The 26,303-nt window shown below is 36.3% G+C and overlaps 5 protein-coding genes across 29 annotated transcripts; 1 reads left to right on the forward strand and 4 right to left on the reverse strand.

Moving 5' to 3' along the window:
- Positions 1–25: 25 nt before the first annotated feature.
- On the reverse strand, positions 26–5,837 carry LOC103865892 (calcium-transporting ATPase 4, plasma membrane-type). The gene is made up of 5 exons (XM_009143751.3): positions 5,583–5,837; positions 3,321–3,375; positions 1,302–3,238; positions 602–1,228; positions 26–514 (listed from the first exon to the last, which is right to left on the reverse strand). Exons 1-5 carry the CDS (start codon positions 5,751–5,753, stop codon positions 206–208), a joined length of 3,099 nt encoding a protein of 1,032 aa, XP_009141999.1. The 5' UTR covers positions 5,754–5,837; the 3' UTR covers positions 26–205.
- A 1,283-nt stretch (positions 5,838–7,120) lies between these two features.
- On the reverse strand, positions 7,121–8,679 carry LOC103865893. Its single transcript, XM_009143752.3, has 3 exons — positions 8,320–8,679; positions 7,818–8,149; positions 7,121–7,507 (listed from the first exon to the last, which is right to left on the reverse strand). Exons 1-3 carry the CDS (start codon positions 8,434–8,436, stop codon positions 7,336–7,338), a joined length of 621 nt encoding a protein of 206 aa, XP_009142000.3. The 5' UTR covers positions 8,437–8,679; the 3' UTR covers positions 7,121–7,335.
- An 85-nt stretch (positions 8,680–8,764) lies between these two features.
- On the reverse strand, positions 8,765–13,436 carry LOC103865894 (nuclear pore complex protein NUP93A). The gene is made up of 15 exons (XM_009143753.3): positions 13,103–13,436; positions 12,941–13,032; positions 12,789–12,855; positions 12,635–12,694; positions 12,439–12,528; positions 11,884–12,150; positions 11,530–11,625; positions 11,295–11,429; positions 11,036–11,089; positions 10,860–10,943; positions 10,666–10,752; positions 9,684–10,589; positions 9,431–9,612; positions 9,055–9,346; positions 8,765–8,979 (listed from the first exon to the last, which is right to left on the reverse strand). Exons 1-15 carry the CDS (start codon positions 13,202–13,204, stop codon positions 8,902–8,904), a joined length of 2,592 nt encoding a protein of 863 aa, XP_009142001.1. The 5' UTR covers positions 13,205–13,436; the 3' UTR covers positions 8,765–8,901.
- A 320-nt stretch (positions 13,437–13,756) lies between these two features.
- LOC103865896 (protein MIZU-KUSSEI 1-like) lies at positions 13,757–25,665 on the forward strand. 25 transcript variants are annotated; one of them, XM_033290263.1, is made up of 7 exons: positions 13,757–24,037; positions 24,132–24,420; positions 24,613–24,696; positions 24,764–24,881; positions 25,008–25,143; positions 25,248–25,352; positions 25,449–25,665. In XM_033290263.1, exon 1 carries the CDS (start codon positions 18,410–18,412, stop codon positions 19,322–19,324), a length of 915 nt encoding a protein of 304 aa, XP_033146154.1. In that variant the 5' UTR covers positions 13,757–18,409; the 3' UTR covers positions 19,325–24,037; positions 24,132–24,420; positions 24,613–24,696; positions 24,764–24,881; positions 25,008–25,143; positions 25,248–25,352; positions 25,449–25,665. The 25 variants fall into 25 exon arrangements, with proteins under 25 accessions (XP_033146154.1, XP_033146152.1, XP_033146150.1 ...); XM_033290261.1 differs by having other exon boundaries at positions 24,793–24,881; XM_033290259.1 differs by having other exon boundaries at positions 24,802–24,881.
- Positions 15,588–16,154, reverse strand: LOC103866026. Its single transcript, XM_033289424.1, has one exon. It carries the CDS (start codon positions 16,152–16,154, stop codon positions 15,588–15,590), a length of 567 nt encoding a protein of 188 aa, XP_033145315.1.
- Positions 25,666–26,303: the final 638 nt, after the last annotated feature.

Genomic DNA, 26,303 nt, shown 5'->3' on the forward strand with positions numbered 1-26,303 from the left:
TGAAGCTATCTAAGATCGCAATGAATCTCAATTATTGCCTAAGAAGAGCAACGATAAGAACACAGAGAGAGAACCACAAGTTGGAGTAGAGGATTTGGTAAACACACAAAACTGGATCCGTGGTAAAAAAAAAAACAAGAATCTGCAGTATCTTACATATTTGGAATCACTGTCCTGATAACAAGCAAAAAACATTGAAATGGTATCATGCGGAATTGGAAGAGGAAGGACCAGAAGGAAGCAAATCGTAGCCATCATGATGTTGATGAGAAGACTCAACGGGTATGCATTTGAGGATAACAGCTACAATCATGCTCAACGATCCTATCAAGATTGATAGTAACCAATGCTGCCAGCTCAGAGGAACGGTGCTAGCAAACGCACCAAGAAACTCCACTATGATCACTTGAAAGACAACTGTCACAACCATTACGCCAGTGAACACCCAGCTATCGAACATTCCCGTGAACACATTTATCTTCTCAATCTCACGGCTGTTCACCTCGTTGAACACCTGTTTTGATATTATACACCATTAAGACTTTCTCATATATCATTGCTTGGGTTAGTTTTTTTTTTTGTTGTTGGAGTGTGTACGTACCTGGCAAAAGACAAAGGAGTTGAAGATGACTGTGTTCAGAACAGCTGTTGAGTCCGGACCATTGAGATCGAGAAGAGATTTGCCTGCGAAGTTGAGAATTCCCAAGACGATCAACTGGTACACGCTTTGACCGGCGATGTTTCTCCACATGGTTTTGGTGATGAAGCTTGCGGTTCTAGCGATTGGTGGACGTTTCATTAAACCTTCGTTAGGAGGCTCTGTGGCTAATGCTAGTGCACCGAGTGTGTCCATGATCATGTTGACCCAAAGCAATTGTACAGCAGTGAGTGGAGCAGACCCTGTGATGCAAGCAGAGACGAAGTTGATGATGAGAGCAACGACGTTAACAGTTAGCTGGAACTGAACAAACTTCTGAATGTTTATATACACAGCACGTCCCCATCTAGCCACGTTCACTATAGTTTTGAAGTTATCGTCCATTATGATCACATCAGCGTTCTCTTTAGCAACCTCTGTTCCAGCTATCCCCATTGCAAGTCCAATGTCTGCTTCATGCAACGCAGGTGCATCGTTTGTTCCGTCTCCAGTCACTGCAACCACCTCTCCAATTTTCCTCAAGTTGCTGACTAAAGTGTGCTTGTCCAATGGCAGAGACCGAGCCATCACCTGAAAAGGCACAAAACAAGTTTTAGATCCTTCTAGAGTAACAAATCATTTCTATCTACAATGTCAAACGAACCTGAATCTTCGGTATAATGGCTCTCATCTCGTGAGGAGGCAAGTCCCTGAACTGCGAACCTTCTATAGCCAAACCTCCTTCAGTGAATATGCCACACTCCTTCGCAATCGCTTTAGCTGTGCTTATGTTATCTCCAGTGACCATACGAACAGTAATCCCAGCAGCTTGACAAGTCTCCACAGCTTCTCTAACACCCGGGCGTACTGGATCCTTGATCCCAACGACTGCTACCATCGTATAGCCTCCATCAGGAAGATCTCCGCTGGGAGCTTCATCCAGATCTTGGTAAACCAAGCAGAGAGTTCTCAGAGCCTCCGAGGCAAAACCTTCAATGACGTCAGAGATATTCTTAATAAGCTCTTCGGTTAATGGAACGGTTTCTCCATTCGAATCCACAACGTTCTCGCACATCTTCAACACTATCTCAGATGCACCTTTGCAGAAAGCACGTGCACCACCTCCGGGGAGAGTTATAAGAACAGACATCTTCTTCTTGTCTGAATTGAACGGCTCGATCTTTAGTATCTTGTGCTCTTTACGCTGCTCGCCAAAGTCACCGCCTAGAAGCAAACCGAACTCGAGTATTGCTCTTTCTGTTGGTGATCCTAGGATCTGAGTGTCTCCATCTTTATCCTTAACAACTTCAGAGCCAGTGTTCTGAAAGATGCCTTGCAAGAGAATACTCTCAACTTCTTCTGGTAGCTCCAGCTGAAAGCTTTCTTTACTCCCCTCTTGCTTCTCGTGAACCTTATCACAGATATACACTTTGTTGACCACCATGTGGTTGGTAGTTAAGGTCCCTGTCTTATCAGTGCAGATGCAAGTCGCAGAACCCATAGTCTCACAAGCAGCCAGATGCCTCACAAGTGCTCTGTCACTCATCAGCTTCTTCATAGCAAACGCCAAACTTAAAGTCACCGCCAACGGCAAACCTTCAGGTACAGCAACGACGATGATGGTTACAGAGATTGCGAAATAGTCGAGCAGCGTCAGTGCATCTTCGGAGGACCAGTTGGTGAAGCTACCAGCCGTTGCTTTCTCCAAGACAAACCTTACGCACAATACCAAAAACGTAAGCACAGCGAAGCTTAAACCAATCTTGCCGATGATCGTTGCAACCCCGTTTAGCTTCACCTGCAAAGGAGTCTCGTCTTCTCCACCATCAACCAGCGTTTCCATCAGCTTTCCCCACTCGGTCCTCATGCCAACAGTCGTCACCAGCATCTTTGCTGAACCGTTTTGAACTTTGGTTCCCGCGAGAAGAAAAGGCTTCTGTTTATTCACATGAGAGGGCTCGCTCTCTCCTGATAAGCTTGACTCGTCTATCTCCAAGTTGTATCCGGATATGAAAACCCCATCAGCTGGAACTTGATCACCAATAGAGAGATGAACCACGTCTCCCACAACCAAGTCATGGATGGAGATCTCTTGTCTAGTCCCATCCCTAGTGACCTGAACAATGATCTTCTTCTTCTCTCGGTCCAAGTCTATGAACTGCAGAGACTGCTTGTAGTCGCTGATGGCAGTAACCATGACGACCAAGAGTATACTCAACAAAATCCCTGTCCCATCGTACATTCCCTTTGGAAACCCTTCGGTGGCAACACCAACGCCTATTGATACTACAGCGCAGACCATAAGGATGATGAGGGTTATGTCTTGGAGAGCCTCCCAGACAAACATCAAGAACGACCTCGGTGGTTTCTCTGCGTAACGATTTTCTCCAAAGATCTTTTCTCTGATGGGGAGTTCACTCGATTTAACGCCTTCATTGAGATCAGATACAGATACTTTCTTTGCAAGCGCTACAACTCCACCATTGTTTGCCAGGCCCCTAGTGTCATGATTCCGAACCATAGATGCAAGCTCATCTGGTTCCACAGAGAATCCAGCTTCCTTAACCGCATCTGTGAGCTTGTATTCCGGCCGACCAGCAGCTACAGAAAAAAAGACATAACTAAGTCGTCTCCAATTGGTAAATCATGCTTCTGTGGTAAATTTCAGGAGTGGATATCTTACCACCAATGAATTGAAGAGCTGCCTTTTGTACATAGAAAGCAACTCGGAGCTTTTCCTGCTCATGAACAAAACAAAGTGAGTTACTTGACAGATAGACTAACTACCACAACATGGGATTCTTTGGTCATACATGTAACTGAAGAAAGATCAAACAGTTTCCGTGATGCAATCAACATACGCCGGATAAATAGCCAAAAAGATCCATTTATTTACTCAATTTTCATTTTGCATCATCATATAACAGAGTCAAGCTCTCTGCAACACCCTCTAATTATTTTTGGACGTCCATTATATCACTGAATTAACAAAACAAAGCTACCAAATAATGTAGCTAAAAGGTCTTTGAAAATTGAAGCTCAAACCAGGATTAATGTAGCTAAAAGGTCTGACTGTTTATCACTCCCCACTAAATAATGATTGTAGCTGTAATATATTTTACTCAATCATTGATTATAAAACATTTTTCCTAAGAACTGAAATGAGATTAGATTTCAATACGAAATGAAAAATGACCAAAAGGAAAAAGAATAAAAACCAAGAGCTCATATCCAAAAGACCCTACAAAAATGCCTCTTCATTTGGTTTATACAAGTGGACAGATGAAATTGATATCTTTGTCAGAACCTTATGAAACAAACCTGCGAAGTTTCCTAGCAACTTCCTTCCTTAAATGATTGCACACAAGAAGTCAAAGACACTACTGTCCATTGCTTACTTAATTTCCATTTTTGCATCAAATAACAATAGCATCTGACTGTTTATCACTCCCCACAAATATACCATATTTTTACTCAATGGTTCATTATAAAAACCTTTCTCCTAAAGACTGAAACTAGTTTAGATTTCAACACTAAATGAAAAATGACCAAAAGGAAAATAAAAAGACCATGAGCTCATATCCAAAAGAACCTACAAAAATGCCACTTCATTTGTTTTATACAAGGGGGCAGATAAAAATTGGTATCTTTGTCAGAACCTTATGAAACACACTTTTACCAAAAACAAAAACCTTATGAAACACACCTGCGAAGTTTCCTAGCAACTTCCTTCCTTAGACTAAATGATTTCACACAAGAAGTCAAATACACTGTCCTGCTCGTACCAAACAAACACACACACAAAACAAAACTCTAAAAATAAAATTGATTTAAAAGAAAATAAACAGTGGGGATTTCATAACAAAAATCACATGTACTGATACTAGAATGCGTCCTTTGGTGTTTGGATTCAGTCGCTAAAGATGGCCAAGAATAGTAAGACCTTAAAAGGGGCAGACTTTTGCTGGCCTTTCAAAAACTGGCTCATCTTTCTTAAGGTAGGGACAAGAAATTATCCATTTTGTAAACATAGTCGAAGACATTAAAGCATGTCATCATCATGTGTGTTGGCAAATTGTGTTTTCTTCAGAGAATTTTATAGCGCCCGAAAATAATAATTCAAACGTTAGGATATTTTTTTAATCATTATCCCTAATTCATATATCTTCATGAGTCTTGTTTAAAGTCTCCATTTCTTGGTCATCCAAGTATATAAAGCTAGCATTTTTTTTTATATTACTACCTTAAACGACCGATGTATGATGCGTATTGACTGACTACATAAAGAACTGTAAAGAGATATTTTCATGACTATCATTAGAGAAAAGTAAAAACTCCTTTTGTTTACCTGATAAAAAGAAAAAAAAAGACAAAAAAGTTTGGCAGATAAAAAGTGTTGAAAGATCAAAGTAAGAAAAAGATTTGATTTGATTAGACTTTGAAAAATAACAAGGAAATGTATGTTGTAGTCCTTTCTTTCTGTTCATCAATGGCCAAGCAACAAAGAAAAGAGCCAACAATGGTGATTATGGAGTTTGATTAATTAGTTCTTTTTGTTGATTAATTAGTTTTTTTAAAAGGAGTTTTAACTTTTGAACAAGGCCGACCCCGAGATTTTGGAGGTTATAAACGGTTTAAAAAGAATTTTTATAGTTTGGTAATTTAAAATATTTTTTTTTTTACAAATTTACGGGTTTGAATCGAAAATAAGCTTGAAATGTTTCATCCGGCTTGGCCAGGACCGGCCCTGCTTTTAAGTGTCACCATGACTGATGAGAATAATTAATTATTCAAGAACATTTTCTTAAATAGTTTCCGCCATAAGAGCAAAAACATAAGAGTCACAAATAACAGTATTATTATTCCATCACGAAGAAAAATAACAGAATCGTGAAAGAAAATAAATAAATTAAAAATGTGGATGAGGAGGAAGGGGGTTCGAAACCTGGATCTGGTGCCTCTTAGTCTCGTTCTGAGCTCGCTTATCGAGGTCGGGGATGTTACGGAAACGACGAGCAGGGTTCTTCACGACGGAGACTGCTGACCTCCATCTCCGCCTCGCTTCCAGCGACGGATTCTTCGCCTCCACCTCAAAATCCCTTAGCAAATTCGACATGTTCTTCACTCTTAGCAGCTGCTGAGAGTGAGAGAGAGAGAGGGAGAGGACTGTGTCTTGTTACGATTGAGAAGTTGCTTTTTATAGCTGACCCAAACCCGACCCGGATTAATCGGATCGTGTATTCGGGTAAGGCCCATGTGGCTTAGCTTCATTCGTTTTTATTCGGATAATAAAAAGGGATCTTTATTATCAAATTTGATCCGACCCGGACGAATATTATTATCTTTTTTACTTTCCGTCCACCACATACGTTTGATATTTATTTGTTTGCAACGACCTCAAGATCTATGCTTTTGATTAATTTTTTTTACTTATCTATGATGTTATGTCACGTGAGTAAGCTAATAACGATATCAATATTTATGTTTCCGAGAGTGATTAAACTAATACACTCCATAAACGACAATTATTATACGTCTATTATGTAGTAACATAAGTTTTTTTTTTGTTTTAGCCAAAAAAAAATGTGATTCATGCAACATTATCAAGACTTTGTCTGGTTTTAAAATTTTAAGTGATTCTCTTCAGTTAGCAGCATTAAGTTTAACTCTTCTTCTTAAAAAAAAAAGAAGTTTTAACTGTAAATTCATTTGTTTTCACCAGTCTGAAATAAGAAGACAACATTTTTTAAGTTTTTTTCTATGAAAAAGATCAGAAAAGAAGGTTGATTAAAAGTTCAAAAGACAGAAATTAAAATATCTACAAAGCAAATGAGTAAAACTGTAAAAGAGAGGAGAATATATTCCTATATACATCATTTTCTCTTCCTCTTGTGTTTTTCTTCTGATTCTGCTTGTACTATAGAAGAGTACTACTTTAAATAGGAACTGTTGGTTTAAAAATTATATGATGCTTTAACTATACGTTTACACATACTCAATATTCGTCCAAGATTCGGCAGTTTTAATAGTATTAACATTGAAAAATGTAACAATTGACTGGAAAAAAAAACATGTCGTTTTTAGTTCTCTATCAATAAATAATCGACTTTATAAAAAAAATACTGCCCCAACTTGTGGACTGTGGATGAATCAGAGCACTTGGCGCTGCTGCCATTGTCTGAATTTTCTGTTCTTATTATTAGACTTTTTTTCTTGGTGAAGATTTGTTTTTATTCATTTCGTTTTTAACTTTTACTGCTATGGTAAAGAAAAAACAAAGACATTTTCGGTTCAGTAGTTTTTATACTTCAAATTGTCACCAAAACCTTTGGTCAGGAGATTATATTTCTTGTATGTGAAAAGAACAACCAGAAAAGTAACCCCACAAATTGAGAAACTTTAGAGGCTTAGAGATCATTCTTATAAGAAGTCATACTTTTAGTGTTTATATTTGTATTGCAATGAACTATTAATTCACACATAAATCGAAGAGCAAACCTCAAAAGCATAAGATTTTCTTGTCCCATTTTGTTTGGAATTCACCAGTTAACATATATTTTGTCAATAAACTCTCCCTAAAACAAAAACCATGGCAAAGCTGATTATGCTAATCTCAAGATCATTGCCATTGCAAAAAAAACTCCAAGAAGAATAAGAAGGTAAAAAAAAAAACAAATGAACAAATGGAGTTGAACACCTCACGGCTTCAGAGAGTGTGACACTGTCGATTCAAGCTTGTGTAACCAGTTAACGTACTGCTCCTGCTCCTTCTTGTTCAGATGACACAAGATGTAATTCGTTAGTCCTTCACGGATTCCCTTGGATGTTAGGTACTGCTTCAAAGCATCCTGTAGTCTCGGATCTAATGTACTACACAACCAAAACAAGAAGCTCTGATATCTTTTTACAATTTCATATTAAAAAAAAAACAATTATGGATCTAAAAAAAAAGAAATAGATTCAACAACAAGACTCTAAATTCACTATAACTGTCTTCTTCTTTGCCAATATATACAAAACACAAGCTTATCACCTAAGGATTCTTCTATCTAGTTAAGAAACAATAGTCCTAAACATACACATCATAAGAACCAAACCGCCACTTAATGAATTTGCCATTAAAAGAGGAACTTAGAACACTAAAGAGCAGTAACAAAGATTGATATTATCATCTTTTTACCTGAAAAACTCCCCTCCGTTAGGTGAAGAACCACACAAAGATCTTATATAAAAAGCTCTCTCAATCTCAAAATCAGAGCTTCCACGACCCGTTTCTAAAACCCGGCAGTCAAACTGCAAGACAGAGCTGAGACTAGGCTTACTGATACATACTTTAGCCACAGCTCCTCTGGGAAACGCTATATCATCAGCATCTTCAATGGGCTCCTGTTGTAGTAAAGCAGAGACCACAACCTCTTCTCCTGAATCAAACCGTCTCCTCAGGACAATGTCTCTGTTACCCGGAGAGTCCCACTCCAGCTTGAAACCCCCTAGCTTACCTGTCTCAACGCCCTGGTGGGTGGTTTCAGACACAACAAAAGAAGTGAAAATCAAAACACGTGGTTGATCAAAATTTGTACTTTTGGGGTTTAAGCTACCAGACAACAAATTAGATAGATTAAAAACTGAAACTTTATAGAGTCAAGTCGAGAACTCAGCTGAGATTAGATCACTGAGATTACCAGGAAACGAGGGTTGGAGATTTCGTGACGGAGTTCAGATTGGATTATGTTGAGCAACATGCCATCGCCAACGGCTTTGAGTCCTCGTTTCAGAAGCGAGTTCACCTTATTCCTCATCTCTCTCTCTCTTTCTTCCTCCCAGATGACTCGACGAAACAGAAGAAAAAGAAGAAAGAAAAAAAGAGTAAACCGAGCCGGTTTGGTTCGGTTTTGGTGTCTGATAATTATCAGTTTATTTGGGGGATTATATTAAAATTAAAGCTTACTCCGTAAAGAGTGGGTATTGGTTTGATCTCAAATCATCTTCTAAGGGACAGAGATCTCCATTGGAACAAGCTCAAGCTGCTGTGGAAAAAAAAAACAGAGCTTGGAAGATACCGGTTAACATCAATTCTTATGAGAAACACTTTCAGGCGCTTTTGATGATGTGTCGGAAAGACAGGGATTGAATATGACTCAAACATAGTACTAACGGCGAATGATTTTTCACAATGTGAACAGAGTTAATACACTCGACCAAAACATGATTTCAACTGAATGAAACATACTAAAGACAACATAGGCTGTCCAACAAACAAATGTTCAAAAGCTTCGAGCCACCTTCTCGTACAAGTCACGAGGCCAGTTCCTGTGCGTGTTGCTTGCAAGAAACCCAGCGATCTGCCCAATGGCAATCTTTGTTATTGCAATACACAACCAAAAAAAAGAAGATAATATGTTGATTATTTTATGTACCTTGGATCTCATAGCACGGATTGATCCATCAGGATCAGGTACATTGTCCAGACAAGTCAGCGCAACTTTGAGCAGGTCCGGGACACAAGTCTGGAAGTAAGGAGACGCACTCTGGAACACGTCAGCGGTTGCATCTGGCACTCTTGGATCAAGATTAAGGAACGGAAGTTTCGCAATTTCCCTCAGAGCATCCATATGGTTGCCTTGTCTAGCCAACTTGTGGATCGATAGTATTGCCTCCAGCTCTCTTAGTATCGTTTCTTGTTCCATCACTCGCTCTCCTTCCTGAAGACTGTGAGAGAGAAATGAAAACAAACAAACCCCTTGAGAGCACATTTTTTTAAAGCAAAGTTAGATCAATAATAATAATATATACCTGACTTCAGGGTAATATTTGTAAGTCTGGAGAATATCGTTTCCTGCTAGAATAAGACCTGATGTTCTGCGTTCACCATCTAATCTTCCACGTGCCAGGGAGCAGATGGCTTCAGAGAGACACTTGTTTATAGTCTCCAAGGCAGATGCAAAAGCACCCACTCTCTTCTGTATCTCTATGGACTGAAAAAATAGAAAAAACACAGTGAAAAGCTTTCTTACAAAACTTAAAGCTCCAAACAATGTTTACTTACTTTGTCGTACAATCCAGCTTCCTGACATTGATGTGCAGCTTCGATCAAGAACTGCTGTCTCAATCTAGAGTCCGGGAAGAACCTTCCAAGCTGACCTTCTTCGCCAGAGCCTCTTCCGCCAAGCAAGAAGTAGATACCACCCTCTCGCAGGAGAATCTCAGTCAATAGCTGCTTCAGCATTAAGTTTCTCTGCCTCTGTTGATCTGTGTTACTTCTTCCGGACCAAGCTAGCTGTCCCCCACCTACAGTAACAGCAGCTTGCGCGTAATACTCTACCGTCATCTGGAGATCCCCGTGATGCAGAAACATGGACCCGTATTGCCTAACCATACTAGATGCCTCTGCATTAGCATCCATCACGCTGAGTTTGTGTCCTGTCCCGGAGCCTTCGGATAAAACAGAATGGTCCACTAGAGAGATAGCTATATGAACAGCATCGATGTTACACCCTCCCTCTCCTGCTTCTTTGGATAAGTGAATGATAGCTGGAAGCAGCTGAACGCTGAGAAGCAACACGTATGGATACACCAAGGGGTCTTTTCCGTTCTTTGTGTAGTATGAAGGCTCGAATTTATTGAGATAGGTCTGGAGATCGTCTAAACTGTACGGCGCCAGGCCATCGTTCAAGACCACAGATGAAGAAGATGCACCAGAAACGTCTTTGATGCATGCTAATTTGAACCATAGGAAATCTTCGATGGTGTTGAAGAGTGTAGACAGATCTCTCAGTATGCGCTCGATTTGCCTGCGGGAACCAGAGATGATGGTGTAGAGTAGGAGTTTCTTCTTGTCATATGCGGTTCTGCCCAGCCGATCACCCATTCTCAGCATTTTCTCGCATTCTTCTGACGCAATAGCTGCAGTCTCTGCAGCCACCATACCATCCTTTGTAATCCACTCTGTAAGCTGGAAAAAGGAAAGGAAACCAAAGTGCTTATTCCAAAACTCTTTGAAAATATATTAAGATCTAAAGAACGCTTACCAGTGGTGCAAATTGTTGAGATGACCGAGTTGACCGAGCAATTTCTTTAGCCTCCTCATAATACCCAGTACGTAAGCAAAAATATATCTGAGATTCAAGAGATATATATCAGTTATTCCATATAAACAAGCAGTTAGCAATGTAAATCTCTATATTTCAATTAAATGTTGAGGACAAGGAAAATAATCCAAAACCTGTTGCCAGGTCGTATCAACAGGAGGCTGCCTACGTGCATCAGGAGAATCAAAATCTAAAACCCCATATTCTCTCAAACGAATCTGTAGAGTCAAGAAAAAGAAGAAATATAAAAGCTAAATAGCTTTCCGAACATATGATCCGAATTAAACTCTACAAAGTCTGTGACACTAACCCGAAGGAAAGCACGAATTCTTTGCAAATTTCCAACAGATCCACCAAGAGCAGCCTGGAAGAGGATTAGTAAAGCAAGACACATGTCAGAATGATTACCAACACTCTTGAAATAGGATTGAAAGATCAAGGAATCATTTCAGACAGCAATCGATCATTTGTATAGACGGTATTCTAAAGAGACATCATCGACAGACATGTAGCAGCTGTTATTATCAAGAACAAACAAAGATAAAAAAAAAAGAGACAGAAATGAATACTTGTGTAGGGTGACTTTGAATTGTGTCCATTATATGTTTCTCATGCCCACGTTCTAAATGACGTCTTGCACCTATCGCGAGGGACATCCTCTTCGAAACACCCTGTCGAACTGCTGAGTCTTCACCTGTTATTGCCTGGAAAAAAATTGTCAAGAACGATCAGAAGTAATTTGCATGAAACTGGAAAGGCAGAAAGATAAGAATAATTATTAGAGAGTGTTTTTCAAAAGATTACCTGAACAAGCTGCCATATTTTCTGGACGTTGACTGATTTTCCATGAGTTCCCTCAGCACCAAGAGATTCATAAGCTTCCTTAAAAGACATTGCGGGCTATACAAAGATATGAACTGGGCTCAGTATAAAGCACACCAGGAAATTTATAGGAGGGTAGCCAGTTTTATGGATGCTACATCAAAGGAAATCATCATTGTAAAGTATAGTGCTACAGAATGAAAAATTATAAGAATTCTACTTCACTTCCAAAAGTAGCTAAGGAAAATGAATATTATTCAGCTACAGTTATCAAACTTGAACTTAAGCAAAATGAACCAGTACTAAAGTTCTAAAAAGGGTATAAGAAATCCGTACTTTAAATGGCAAGCCTCGTTCTCTTGACATGTTAAGTTTCTTCACAACCTCTCCATAGACGTATGCTTTTTTCTCATGAATGGGAATATTAGCCAGAGCCACAAGTTCTTTGCCTAATGTGGACGATGACACTCGAGAACTCGAAGCCACCGGGACTAATTGACCGGCATTAGCTTCTCTGCTTGCATCAATCATATTCGTTTTAGGTAACATTGATATTCTGCTAAGGCTTTGAAGGAAGTCGCGTTTTTCTTTTCTCCAATCCTCCTGTCATTTCAGATTCGCATCCAATATTTGAAAAATCAGTATGCACATCCTTCTAATATATCAATAAGCAAAAAACCCAGCCAACAAAGGCTCCTTCAAAAGCTAGTTGAAGTGCAATTCGTATAGACAGCTAATAAGTAGGGAAGAACAAAATGTGCACCTCTATTTCACAAAACTATTGACTTATCAATCTCTGTAAGTAAAAGGAAAGTGAGAAGAAACAAATGGCTAGGAGGAAAAAGAAGGAAAGCATTAGAAAATATAACATGAAAATATATCTAGCCTTACCTCCAGCACTTTCATCATGTAGTCATTAAAGCTTCTAACGTTATCCTTCTGAGCTTCCTGTATAGCTGATACCATAGCCATTTCATGCACCTAAAGAGAGAGAGAAAAACATCACACATCATAACAATCAGTCACCGCCAAGAGAACCAATCAATAACAGTGTAACCTTTATTGAACATTTGACAACTAAGGGTACCTGTTGTAGGTATTCTTCAACGCTAGTAGCCTCAGCGGGGAACACATCCTCAAACGTTGTCTTTTAAAGATGTATCAAAGAAAGAAAACACAGTGAATAACTCATACAGAAGGAACTACGAATCTCAAATGGAATACACAAAAGTAATATTCACCTTCAACTCAAAAGACTTAAGATCACGAGCTAGCTGCTCAGCATTGATTCCCTCCCGAGCAAGTAGTCTACAAAATAACAAAAGACAACAGAAGAATCATTTCTACCTTACTACTCCTTAGGGATTCAAAAAAGAGAGAGTGAGATTAAAACCTAGTGGCGGCAATAGACTGAGAAGGAGCTTCGTTCCTTAGCGTTTTAGCCTTAAGCTTCTTCGATAACGCTTCCAGCTGATCCAAGTTCCTCTGATAGGCGATAACAAAAATCAAAATACTAATCCCAAATCAGCAGAGAGGGAGAAAGCGGAAGAAGAACCTGAAGAGGAGGAAACTGAGAGGAAGGAGCGGCTTGCTCGAGAAGCTTCGAAGAGGAGTGGAGAAGATCGGTCCAGCCACTCATCTCTTGGTCGTTCGCCATTGTTCGAGCGTTGCGGTGTAGTTGGAGAAAGCAAAAGAAAGGGTTTTGTGGGATTTCACTCTTTTTTTTTTTGGCTTTTTAATCATTTAATGTGTTTGTACACTAAAAAGGAGTAAATAATTTAAATGTTTTTACTTTTTTTTTTTTACTCTTTCATTTCAACGAGCTTCGCGCTGTAATAATGCTGTAAATACCCCACGGGTAAATTTTACTAAGCCCATGTACATAATTTCCTAATCTAATTTTCTTTTTGTTATTATCAAAAATTATATTTCTATCGTTTTGATCATTGGTTTATATCTATTTATTTTGTTTTATTTTTATATTGTCATTTGAGAAATGATTTATCATGTTTTTCATGATTTTAGGATCCATTATTATTATTACTTTAATAATACAATATTTAAGACTTTATCTTTATTAATTTATATGTATCACGAATTATGAAATTTAAAATAATTAACTAATAAATAAATCTTAACCAATTTAATCTTAACCAATTCTAACGATATCATCATAGTTAGGTTTATCTTATATTCAGTTTATGCTGTTAATTTTTCCTAATTTAAAGATGAGTTATTAGTTTTAATAACATAATCGTTTAACTTTTATTTTAATTTAATAAGTGATAAGTTAGTTAATCATTAAATATATATACATACATGTTGTAAATATATATTTTATAATTATGCTAAATATTTATATATTTTAATATTATACAACTATATTCTTAACTAAAGTATTTATACATAACAAGCATTAAATAATTATTTTTATCTTGAAAATTACAAACATTATCACAGTGTATATATATATATATATATATATAAATAGTAAATTATCTGACAAGATAAAAACTTATTAAACTGTTAAAAATTAAAGAAACATGAAAACTAAAATAAAAATATTAAATAATAAAACAATGTGATGTTATTTGTAAAAAACAATTCAGGGTTTGTGTCTTTCTAAAGTAATTATTTTCAACTTGATTATAGTGCAATGGTGTGGATATATTCACCGTACCTAGTTACTCGACAGCATTGTGTCTAGGTTGCTGCAAAAATATGATAGAAAGTGATCTTTCTAGAAAACTAAGGATTTCAAAGTTGATTAATGTTATTTTATAGTATAAAAATATTCCATTAACAAATTTTTATTATAGTCAATGATAAGATATAATAATAGAACCATTTAATATAAATTATTTGATTATCTACGTACATTAACCAATCTAATATATAACATCTACAAAAAATTTGATAGAATATCTTTTATAATATATAGATGTTAAATGAACGTTTATCTATTTTATAAAAGGTATTCTGTCAAATTTTCTGTACATATTAGATTGATTAGTGTAAATAATTAAATATATGTCAAATAAACAAATCGAAAAAAAATTCAACTAATTATCCTCTAATATTATACTTGATATATATTTAATTAGACAAAAACTAAAGTTTAAGTTACTAATTTAGTATATTAGTAATATGAAATCCGTGCCAAAAAACATTTTACTTTTTATTTCCTTTATGTCTACTTTTTATTTTCCTTATTTCTACTTTAAAGTTTCTTTCTTTTAAGTTTAAAAATAATTATATTTTTCTTTATAAGTGTTACAAGTGTTAGAACTATTTGGCATATAAATCAATTTGTGACTCATATAAAAGCAAAAAAAAACATAGCATATAACAAATGGAAGAAACATGTAGCTTGTGATTATGTAAAAGCTGGCGACTAAATGCTAGCTGCTTATCCAAGTAACATAACATAATCTTTTCAAACCAGATATTTTTTGAATGTGACATATATATATATCACAACTCAATTTTTTTTTTAATTTTTTTTTCATAATAATAAGATGCATGTGTTAAGATGATTAATATAGTGTAATAAAATTTAATGCTATTCTTACATTATTACCAATCAAAAAAATTCAATCAGTTTTTAATCAACAAATTTCATTAGAAATCATTATAAATTTCAAATATATACAAAACTTACTTATTATTTTCATTATAGAGGTATATTATACTAACGAACATAATAGTATATATTGTTCTATTGTTTTAAAATATATACTCTCATCAGTATTTTGCATCAGAGATTGAATTTAAATTTACCGAACTTGACAATGAAAATGCTGGAATAGATTTGAAGATATATTACGCTTTTTTTATTTGTTTGATTTGGTTAAATGTTTTGACGAGTAGCTGAAGGATGTACCCCTCTAACTTCTTTTCTTTTTTACCATTGATCAGGCTGGAACAAAAGCCTTGGAGGGGGTTAGTGTAGTGACTACTAAATTAAACACCACTAAGCCGGTGAAACTAAATAACAAAGAAAACAAAAAAAAGTTAAAAACAAGGGCTCTGATCCAAGTTCAGTTGCATATATTAAGACGACTGATAGAACGAACGAACGAGTTTGCTTCTGCTCTTTCTTTGTATAGAGGGTGAAACATGTCATTGAGAATCCCAAGCCTCTTCAATTTCACAGTCCACAAATCCTCCGTTGGTTTGTCAAAGAGAGATTTCCACATGACCAAAACGTCAGACTCCATTGCATCTCTCGCAAACCCATTCGCCTTTGAAACAGCCTTGGCACGCCTCAACTTCTTCTCTATGTTCTTCAGCGCTTTGTCAATACTAGTAGGCGTAAACTCTCGGCTTCCTTCTCTTACAAAGACGTCCAGATCTCTGATCCCCGCATTAATATCCTCAAAAGACGCCATGGCCAGTTTCCAATGGACCGACGTGCCGCCGTCACGAAACACTCCTCCGTTCTTCGGTTTGATATGCTTCAAATAGAAATAGACGTAATGAAAAACACGGAGAAGCCTCTCGATCACAGGACTGTCGTGATGCTGCCTCATGTCCTTTTCAACCGCTAGCCATAACCTTTCGCAGAACAACAACACGCTGCGGATATCATCGCACACCAAGAACATGGACTCGGCAGCGTAGAGCGAGAGCTCGACTCCGAGGCGCACAGCCTCCTCTGAGAGTCAAGGGCTTTCTAAAGAAACCATGCGTCTGATATTTTGCGGTTTGTGATGTGGGTAATTAGGACACCAGTATATTAACATCATGGATATGAGGAACCTTATCTCGTGTTTGGAACCGTCCGAGAATATCGTAATAGTCTCCCTTTAGAATTATCTATTTTATATTTAACCGGATTCAACTATAATGCTTTTAGGTGTTAGCTTACGATGATTATGGTGAATTGGTGATAAATTAACTTTTTGATTTTCTTATAGTGAAAGTCGGCTACGTGCCTTTTTATGGGTACATTGTGGCCTCACACTTGTACACATGTTATATAAACAAAGAAACATGCGTATATATGTGTGTTTGTCAACTGTCAGTTGTGTGTAATATAAATTGTTACAAACATATATATGTGTGTGTAGGTGTAATGTATTGTTACAAACATTTAATGTGTGCATGAGTGTAATGTATAGTTACAAAAAATATATAATTCTAAAATTTATCATGTTTCTTTTCTTTGATTAGAATTCAAAATCCCATCTCTAAGATACCAATTACCAAAACTAAAAACAAGCCAATAGAGGTTTTTCAACATGAGTTTCTAAAAATACATCAGATACTTTCGGTTGGTTTACTTATAACAAAATCATGCTATTAGGGCATGAGCATTGGTTAATAATTTTTGAGTTTCTCAAACTTTTTTTTTTTTGAAACTGGTTTTCTCAAACAGTAAAATAAAGAAAAAATAGAAAAAATAAACGAAAAGTAAGAGATACAATGTTCAGCTTTTCCCAAAAGTACTCTCGTTTCTCCTCAAGAGCTTTTAATGTCATTTGTCATTTTTTCCTTGATTACCATTTTTCTAATATTAAACTTTTTTTTAAAGAGACTCAACATTGTTCTCACCAATGCTGATGGCCTAATGGAAGTTTTTAGATACTCACAATTAAATACTAATACTAATATGTATTTTTAGAAACGTATGTTGAGAAATCCCCATTGGATTACTCTAATCATTCTTTGAAGTATACAATAATTAGTGTATCCATCCTGGTCCATTGTTGACCCACCTCAATGGTCAGTTTAGGGTTAAAGTATGGACGCCAGACTTTGATGATGGTGAAATAATCAAATCTTAGTATAGCAAACTACAAAGTCGTAGCTTCTCGTACCCAAGCTAAAAAATATAGTTGTGTATAAGTACACGCCTTAATAGAGTGTACATGATATCAATCATAATATTTGAATTTGGTTGAGATGATGAGAAAGAATATACGCACAAAAAAGAAACTCATTTCCCATGCCAATATCAGCTTTTAAACAAGTAAAATAGCAAGAGCATCTCCAACAAATAACTTCATTTTGAAAGTGAAGAGTTTTCAGAATTAGTGTTTCAGGGTGAGATGCTTCAACAAAGAATTTTAAATTTATCTTTAACCTTTTCTATATATTAACATTTTAATCCCCAATCTTCATAATAATTAATTATAAACACTTAAATTGATAAATAAATAATAAATACACAATAAAAATGCAAATCATTATGTTTATAACTTATATATAGATATTTTGATTTCACCAATTTTATTAATAAATAAATCTCTTAAAATGTATATTAAAGAAAATAGTTGTGAATTGGTTAAACTACATATACATAATATTTAAGATAATTTAATTTAAATTTAACATATTTATATATTTTATATACAAACAATAGCATATATGTAAAAATATATTTGAATATTTGGTCGAAATATATTATAAAGATTAAAGTGTTACAAAAATTAATAATAATATAATTAAATGTAAGTTATATATTTAAATGGCTAAAATAGAAAAGTAAATAATGTTTTAAAGGACTGAATAGTAGAATCTCAAATTTCTAAGAATTTTGGAGTCTGTTAGAAAACAAAAAAACTGCAAAATTCGAGGGTTGGAGGGTTAAACTAGCTCTTTATGTTTTCTGATACCTTCAGAAACCCAACAAAAGTACAAAACCTACGAGTAACATTATTTTATTGAGAGGGGAACTCTCACATCACATGATAGGCAGTAAATAACATTATCACACATATATGCTTCTATAATATTCATGTAAAATGTCTATAAATAGACACACAAATCGGCCATACCTCCTCGCACACTCATAATCACTTCGGTCGACCGCTTTCTTCCTGTCGCCTTCCTCAAATATATAAAACACATCATAAGAATGATGCAGTACCAAGAACTTGCTCTTCAAAGAAGCTTCAGCTTCAACTCAAGCAAGATCAATCCGGCCAACTCTCCCGCACGTGGCTTACACGCCCGTTCTCCTTCCTCGACCACTTTGATCCCAACCATCCCTCACCACGAACTCTTCCTCGTACCTTGCCGTAATTGCTCCTCCTCATCCTCCTCCCACCGACCAGTCTCCTCCTCTTCCTCCTCTAACAAAACCGTGAAAGTCACCGTGAAGCTCCCTTCCTTCTTACGTTCTCTCATGAACCTCATTAACCTCCCCACATGCAACGTCCTCTCGCTTCCTTCTCCTCCATCTTCTACCTCCAGCGTCTCTAACCAGCTGATCTCGCTCGTCAGAGGTGGATCCTCTTCCCTAGGGAGAAGAGTCACCGGAACGTTGTACGGGCACAGGAGAGGCCACGTCACGTTCTCGGTCCAGTACGGTCCGAGATCAGACCCGGCGTTGCTCTTGGACCTAGCCATGTCGACGGCAACTCTCGTCAAAGAGATGGCGTCAGGGCTAGTCAGGATCGCGTTGGAGTGCGAGAAACGTCACCGTTCCGGGACCAAGCTTTTCCAGGAGCCTAAGTGGACGATGTATTGCAACGGGAGGAAGTGTGGTGCGGCCGTTTCGCGTGGCGGCGCGTGTACCGAGTCGGACTGGCGCGTGTTGAACACTGTGTCTAGGGTTACGGTTGGAGCTGGAGTAATTCCGACGGCGAAGAGTATTGATGACGTGTCCGGTGATGGTGGTTTCGGTGGTGGAACGGAGCTTGGGGAGTTGTTGTATATGAGAGGTAGGTTTGAACGAGTCGTGGGGAGTCGTGACTCGGAGGCTTTCTACATGATGAACCCGGACAAAAACGGAGGTCCAGAACTCAGTATTTTTCTTCTTAGAATATGAATATGTCTTAATTGACGTATTATTTTATACTTTGGATCAATTATTGTTGTGTCGTGAAATATATGTAAACGATAGTGAGAAGGCCTAGGAGGTACGTACGCTAGGTTTTTTCTAATTGTTTATTATGTGGTGTTTTTGGGGTGTTCTTTTGGCAGCAAGTTTTGTATTTTTGTTACGTGTAATAATAAGTACGTGGTTGATTAAGTGCAAGGCATGAAGATCCCCACATGGTCCGTCGTGATTAATGCCAAGATTAAGATTTTTGTTGTCTTTTACGTAAAACACAGCGAGGTTTAAATTATATAAGAAGTGGGGTTGCTCTTCTCAGTTGTAACGTGTAACTAGGGATGTCAATTGGACGGACTGGGTGGATTTGGGCGTGTCCAGATGGGCTTATTTTTTTTCTGGGCGTTTTTGGTCGAGCCTAAATAGCACCATATCCAAATAGGACCATGTCTACATAGGACCATGACCAGATGGACTGTCCATGGAATCCAAATGTCCATTTAATGTAAAATATCTAATTTACAAACTTAAAAAATGAACATACTAGAAATATCATATATATATATATAACATCTTAAATTTACTTAAATTTCATGTTTTACAAAACATACTTAAACTTAAATTTCATGTTTCACAAAAGATATTTAAAGTTTTAAGCTTAGACTTAAAATCCATATTTTACAAAAGCCAAAAGGTACTTAAATTAAGAGTTAGTGTATTTATTATGAGAGACGGAGAGGAGAGTCTAGATGGAGAGACACATCTCGAGAGATGAAGAGACGAGGCGGAGAGACACTGATCGAGAGATGGAGAGACGAGACGGAGAGACACTGCTCGAGAGATGGAGAGACGAGACGGAAAGGCAAGTCAAGACTCGAGAGACAATTGTGAATTTGTGATTTCAGATTTTTTTTCCCCAAATACTAACCCTAGATATTTTTAAAATATGGACGTATTTGGGCGGCCTATGTTCATTTGGTTTTGTCCATTGGACTTTGGACGTATCTGGGCATAGTCCATTTGGACAGAAAATATTTCGGGCAGATTTGGGCGTGACCATATTAGTCCATATCGATTTGGACATGGGCCGCCCATGGACAATGTGCCCAATTGACATCCCTACGTGTAACAGTCAATACGCAACCAAACACCTTTTATGTTTTGATTCAAGATATAGCACATGTTTAAAAAGAAAAAAATTGAAGCGCGGATATAACACATTAGACCATCAAATTAACGAGTTACAACTTGCAGGCTGTATAAAAAAATAAACATAAGTTTTCACTTTTATATGGATGAATAAATTTAAAACAAAATGTAAATTAGAAAGATAAATTTATAAACATACGTACGAGAGTTTAGTTTGCTAACATGAGTGCATGTAAAATGAACATTAAATGAATATTTCGGGTTCTAGATTGAGTTTCGGTACACGGATGTCATATAGAAATATACATATGAAATATAAAAACAACCGGAAAATAGAGGAGTGGATTACGAAAAAGTTGGTGGGAAAGAGCGTAAACCCCATAGGGTTTGGCTATTGGTCATCAAAATGTCAAAACTCTTCAACGTCATCAAAGCCAAAAAATAGCTTTTTGGAAAGTTTCCTTCATTCAGTTTTAGGACCACATCTTTTTGTCTTTGGTACACATATTTATGATTTTATATCATTTATGGGGCCACATTTTGCCAAAATCCCTTTTAGGAAAGTTTCCAGACTAGTTGATGATATTTGTGTTGGATCCACAAGTACAATCATCATTCCCCAAGTGTAGCATCTGTGATTCAAACTGATTCGGTAATACTATAACAACACTCTTCTAACCGGTTGATAGCAAACCATACTTGACTACATACAAAAGAATACATCACTAGTGCTTCTGGTTTGTTTTTTTGGGTCTCAACAGATGATCAACTCCTAGTAGATGTATTTCTTACTAGTTAATAGTTACATGATGTTTTGCTAAACAAGCTAGTTTTTTCTGTTTCAAATTAGTAAAAAAATAAGTATTCTAAATATTAAGAACGTTGGCAAGAATTAGTGGGCTACGTATTAATCATGCACATACCCTATATATATGAATATTAAAATTGATAAGTTATTAACTGATTTACGTGTACATATGGTCCAATACGTATACGCGTCATAGCTAGATTAGATAAAGCAGATCATGTAGAGACAGAAAGGTAGAGGTTGCAGTTATGAGTTTCCCATAAAAAAGGAAGCAATGGTCCAAAAAAATTGTGAAGGAGATGCATGTGATAGGCTGGTAGCTTTCTGAGTTAACTGCAAAACGTTCAACACCATCCCGAAAATGCATGTGTTAACAAAACTATTTCAGTATGCATGTGCTAACTTTTTATATTAATAGCAGCTCAATTTCCAAAAAATACATTTAACATTAATATATACAGTTCCAAAGTAGCTTCTCCACAGACCGATTCGAAAGATCTTTGCCATAATCGGGTTTGTCGTTCACTTTCTACTTTATTTAACAACTACGCATGCATATATAACTTGTGTGCACCGAAACAAAATCAATTAAAATGCTCAAACAAATGAGAAACTATAAAGTCTAGTAGACAATTAGTAGTAATATCTTCCCATCATTTACTCGTACTTAAATTTGGTAACTGACGGAAAAAATATCGTAAGGTAGTGTGGCTAGCTATAACTAGTGCTATCCATCTTTAACTGATGTAATTAAACGATACCTTATCCGTACATATAATACAAGTTATTTCATTATTGAATATAGCTTGCATAACCTGGTTACAGATACAACACATCATGAACATGAACAGTGAACACATGCGCCACCTTAACGATTTTAAAATTGACGCTTTTTCTTTGGGCAGATCTAATCTGTGTCGTGTACACTTCTGTCTTCGTATGAACCTCATCTCTCTCTATATTCTTATGAGAACGGATCTCTACGCGACATTTCTATAAATATATATTTTTTCCAATAAAAAATATATTGTCTAGTGAAAAGTTAAAGTAATTAGCATACAAAAGAATATTAAACTAAAATTTATATATATAACAAATTTTGAAAAGAAAATTACAGCAACGGTTTCTAATATTGTTTCATTTGATTGTTAAAGGAATTAAAACAAAAAAAAATTAATGATTTAAACAAGGCGATGTAATTTTACATCTGTCAAAATACTAATTTTTGATAAATATTAATTTGTTAAAAAGAAAATTATACTCTCTCCGTTTCAAAAAAATACATGTTATAGAAAAAAAATTTGTTTCACAAAAATGTATTTTTTATATTTTCTAAATTAGGAAAGTAATAATGATACGATATGAAAGAATTGGATGATATTTGTGACATGATATATTTTATATGAAAGTATAATTTATTAAAATAGACAAACAATATTTTATAAATAAATATTATATAGAAAAACAGCGAAGTATAAAAATTTCACTTCGTGATAAAAAAAAATTGACAGCATTTCGTGATAGTCAAACGATTATAAATTAAATATTTAAATATTCATATAAAAATCACATGTCACATAAAGGAATTATGAATCCTATAACAGTTAGGAAAACAAAAAAAAAAAAAAACTAAATTACTAAAAGAACAGTTTGCTATGTGCACTGCACACCATTGTTATTTGCCTATGTTATGTGATCGTACTGTTTGGCCTAATTGGTAAATACGTTTTATGAAAACTGTTATTTTTTTTTCTTTTTGACGTCGATGAAAACAATTCCTACAAATATTTTTCTTTTCTATCTTATATCGTGAAGGATAAATATGTTACTATGCAGTACGATATCTGACAAACGGCAGGCATTATAATATTGTGGAGCAATGCGCTTTTTTGGCTGGCAAATCTGAGTTCTACATTGTTTATGATTAATTAATCAATGTTTATAGGGCTCCACTTATATAATTAAATAATTAATGAGTGTTAATACTAAATATAAAAAACAGAAAAATACAATTAAAAAACAGAAAGATTTACATTAATTTATTTTGAATTTGGATATTTTAACATGGATTACTTCTTGATAAAATAGTGAAACTACTGTAACATGTATATCTAGTGGTTATATAGTGGATCCAACATAAAAGAGAAATCACTTCGGACAAAAGATGGTAAATCATGATTTTCGGGTAATCTAACCTATACTAAAAGGGTTATATGAGCATCAGAGAGTGTGTCCACGTAGGACAATTAAATCATCCAATCAGGAGGCTTCTCTACGACACGTCATACACGCGATGACCAAAGGCGATTCTCGGCCCCTTTTCTTTTCGTCTTCTCCGCCGATCTTCGTTTCAATCCCCTCTCCATTTTTAAACACGATCTAATCTCATTAATGGAGTCTTTTGGCTTTCTCAATCTGAGATTCTATATATATAGATCTCGCACTCCATCTCCTCTCTTCACCAAATCTTATTCCCTCCTCACGATTATACTATACCCTCGGTGATGATGTTATCCGATGTTTCCGAGTTAGTGAAAACGAGCTGTGACGCTACGGTTCCCCGTTCCAGTCAAACCCGTCAATCAAACCAGTGTCTCTTCCGACGATGACAAAGCCGGCGATGTCATTTCCGTGAAATCAGCAGGTCTCTCTGCAGCCTCCTCCGGTCCGAGCAAGTCAATCGGCAAAACCGGTGTTTCTGCCGGCCTGGGCATCGGCGCTAAGGACAAATCCTCTGTCTCTTCCCGCGAGTAAGTGTTCAATGGTGTATCTTCCTTCTCTTATCTCTATTAACCTGATTACATAGATTTATAGATCATTTTCTTTGTTTGCGATTAATTTTAGGGATTTCTTGTGAAGATCTCTGTTAATAACAAGCTTTATCGGCCGGAGACGCTGCTTCTATCTTTGAGGTCATATGATGTTGTTAAGGCCCGAATTTTCTTTCTTATCTGGCTATTTTCGAATTCCGATAATCTGATTGAGCTTTGTTTTGTTTTTTTTTCGTCATAACAAGTTTGGATCAGACAAGGTCATAATTGATGGGCTACAGATCTTCAACATGGTCTGATTCATATTTTTTTTTAGATTCAACATCTAATAGCTCTATCTCCCCACTTCCCCTAATTCTATTGTACGTGTATATTTTCTTTAATGGAAGTGTCCATCTCTTGCCATGGATCACGTTTACGTGGTATCTTCCCATTTACACAAATAACCATTCCACAAGAATTTTTTAATCTTTCCACCGATTGCTGTAACATCCCACAAATTGATTACTATGAAATATGAGGATTCAATGCATCTATCACGGACTATACTGCAGGGAGCAATGGTTTGTGTAGGAGACAAGAAAATGAGGCTGGATTCTTCTTCCATCTAATCAGGAGCCAAAAGGCGAGCTCCAGAGGTACATCAAGTGTAACTATATCTATCTTCCTTTAAAGCTTTGCTTATATGAATCTTCTATCTTGAAGCTAAGATGCACGCCTGAACTACTCATTAGAACTTTCAGGATGGAAAATCTAATTATTTGGGGCTGTTCTTGGCTGAAATAACTTGGGCAGGATTCCTTCGGACGTGCGGTCGGCATGAGTAAGTTTAACTTTGTCTCATTTGTTTGTTAGGATTGCAGAGCCTGGTTTGTTAATCCTCGCTCCTTTATTACCTAAGTTTCTGCTCTATTGAACATAATTACATTTTTTTTTTCTGGACATTGAGAGCTCATGAAGAAGTCAAGTTTAAGATCAATGGTTTAGTTGAGACTGCACCAAAAGTTCCTGAAAAAGTGTAGAATATCCACTACGGTACTCCTTGGCCCGGTAATAATGTGCGCGATCATCCTGCCATGATCAAGGTGAGATGCTCTGAGGCGTTTTCTGTTTCATTTTGTTATGTGTTCTGTGTATACATTACTTCCAAACTTATCTGTTTATTTTTTAATGTTACTCCTTTGAAAAGGTCTTCCTTGGAAACAAAGGTCTTAACGATGTAGAAAACTACGAGCTGCCTAGGCTGGTTTATGTTCTCGTGAGGAGAGTGCCCAGGTCTGACATAAATTTATTGGTAAAAGATTATGCTTAATCTTTGATTGTATTATTTAAACTGAAATATAATGGTCTCTGGCAAACTTATTGTTTCTTTATTCTTTTCATGTTACAGTATTCAGTTGAAGATACGACTCTCTGGGGTTCTATCAAATAGTCTTTATCTTCTGAATGAATGTAGAGTGTGGTTACTACATTAACAATACCAAAGCTCTTAGATCAGCAATATGTTTCCCCAAGAATCCGTAGTCGGGAAAAAGATTTGTTATGTTCAATTCCCTCAACAAGAATTATTATTTGCAGCAGATGAAAACAAGGTTTTCATGACTATTTGCAATCCCCCACAACAAACAGACTTCTTACGGTAAAAATATAACATATATTAACTCTAGGGTCTCATCTTTTGATTTCCATTATCGTTTCCTCCACGAATAGAGCGTTTTCAAGAAGCTAGAAAACAGAGAATCTGAGTTTGGAATCCCGAACATACAGCCTAGCCTGGCTTTGCAACTCTTGAAGAAGTGTTCTTGAACATCTCTAGACGTGTTAAACTAGAAAGTGCAAACGCTGAACGGCTAAAGGAACCCTGGTCACTCTCTATTTTTTTTTTGTTTGGTAAATTGAATCCAAGCGGAGCAAAGGTTGAATATTACTGGCAACAAGACGGGACTTAATGTTTAGTTGATTGGAATGTGAACAAAGATTGTTCAACCCTTCCTTATAGGTACTAGAAAGGTATACAGATAATTCACATTGAGCTTAGATTGGATCAACCTTTCCTTATAGGGATTAGAATGTTATACAGAAAACTCACATTGAGTTTTGTTTTTGTTCAATGTGGCAAAAGTTAGTGCAATGTTTATGCATGTTTCAAACAAGTTCGTGGCTGATTAAGTTGCTAACATGTGAGCAATCTTTTGATGATTGGTTTGTCTTTCCCAACAGATTTGTGAACATATATTAATATTAT

The sequence above is a fragment of the Brassica rapa genome, chromosome A04, assembly GCF_000309985.2.
Source record: "Brassica rapa cultivar Chiifu-401-42 chromosome A04, CAAS_Brap_v3.01, whole genome shotgun sequence".
NCBI classification, from domain to species: domain Eukaryota; kingdom Viridiplantae; phylum Streptophyta; class Magnoliopsida; order Brassicales; family Brassicaceae; genus Brassica; species Brassica rapa.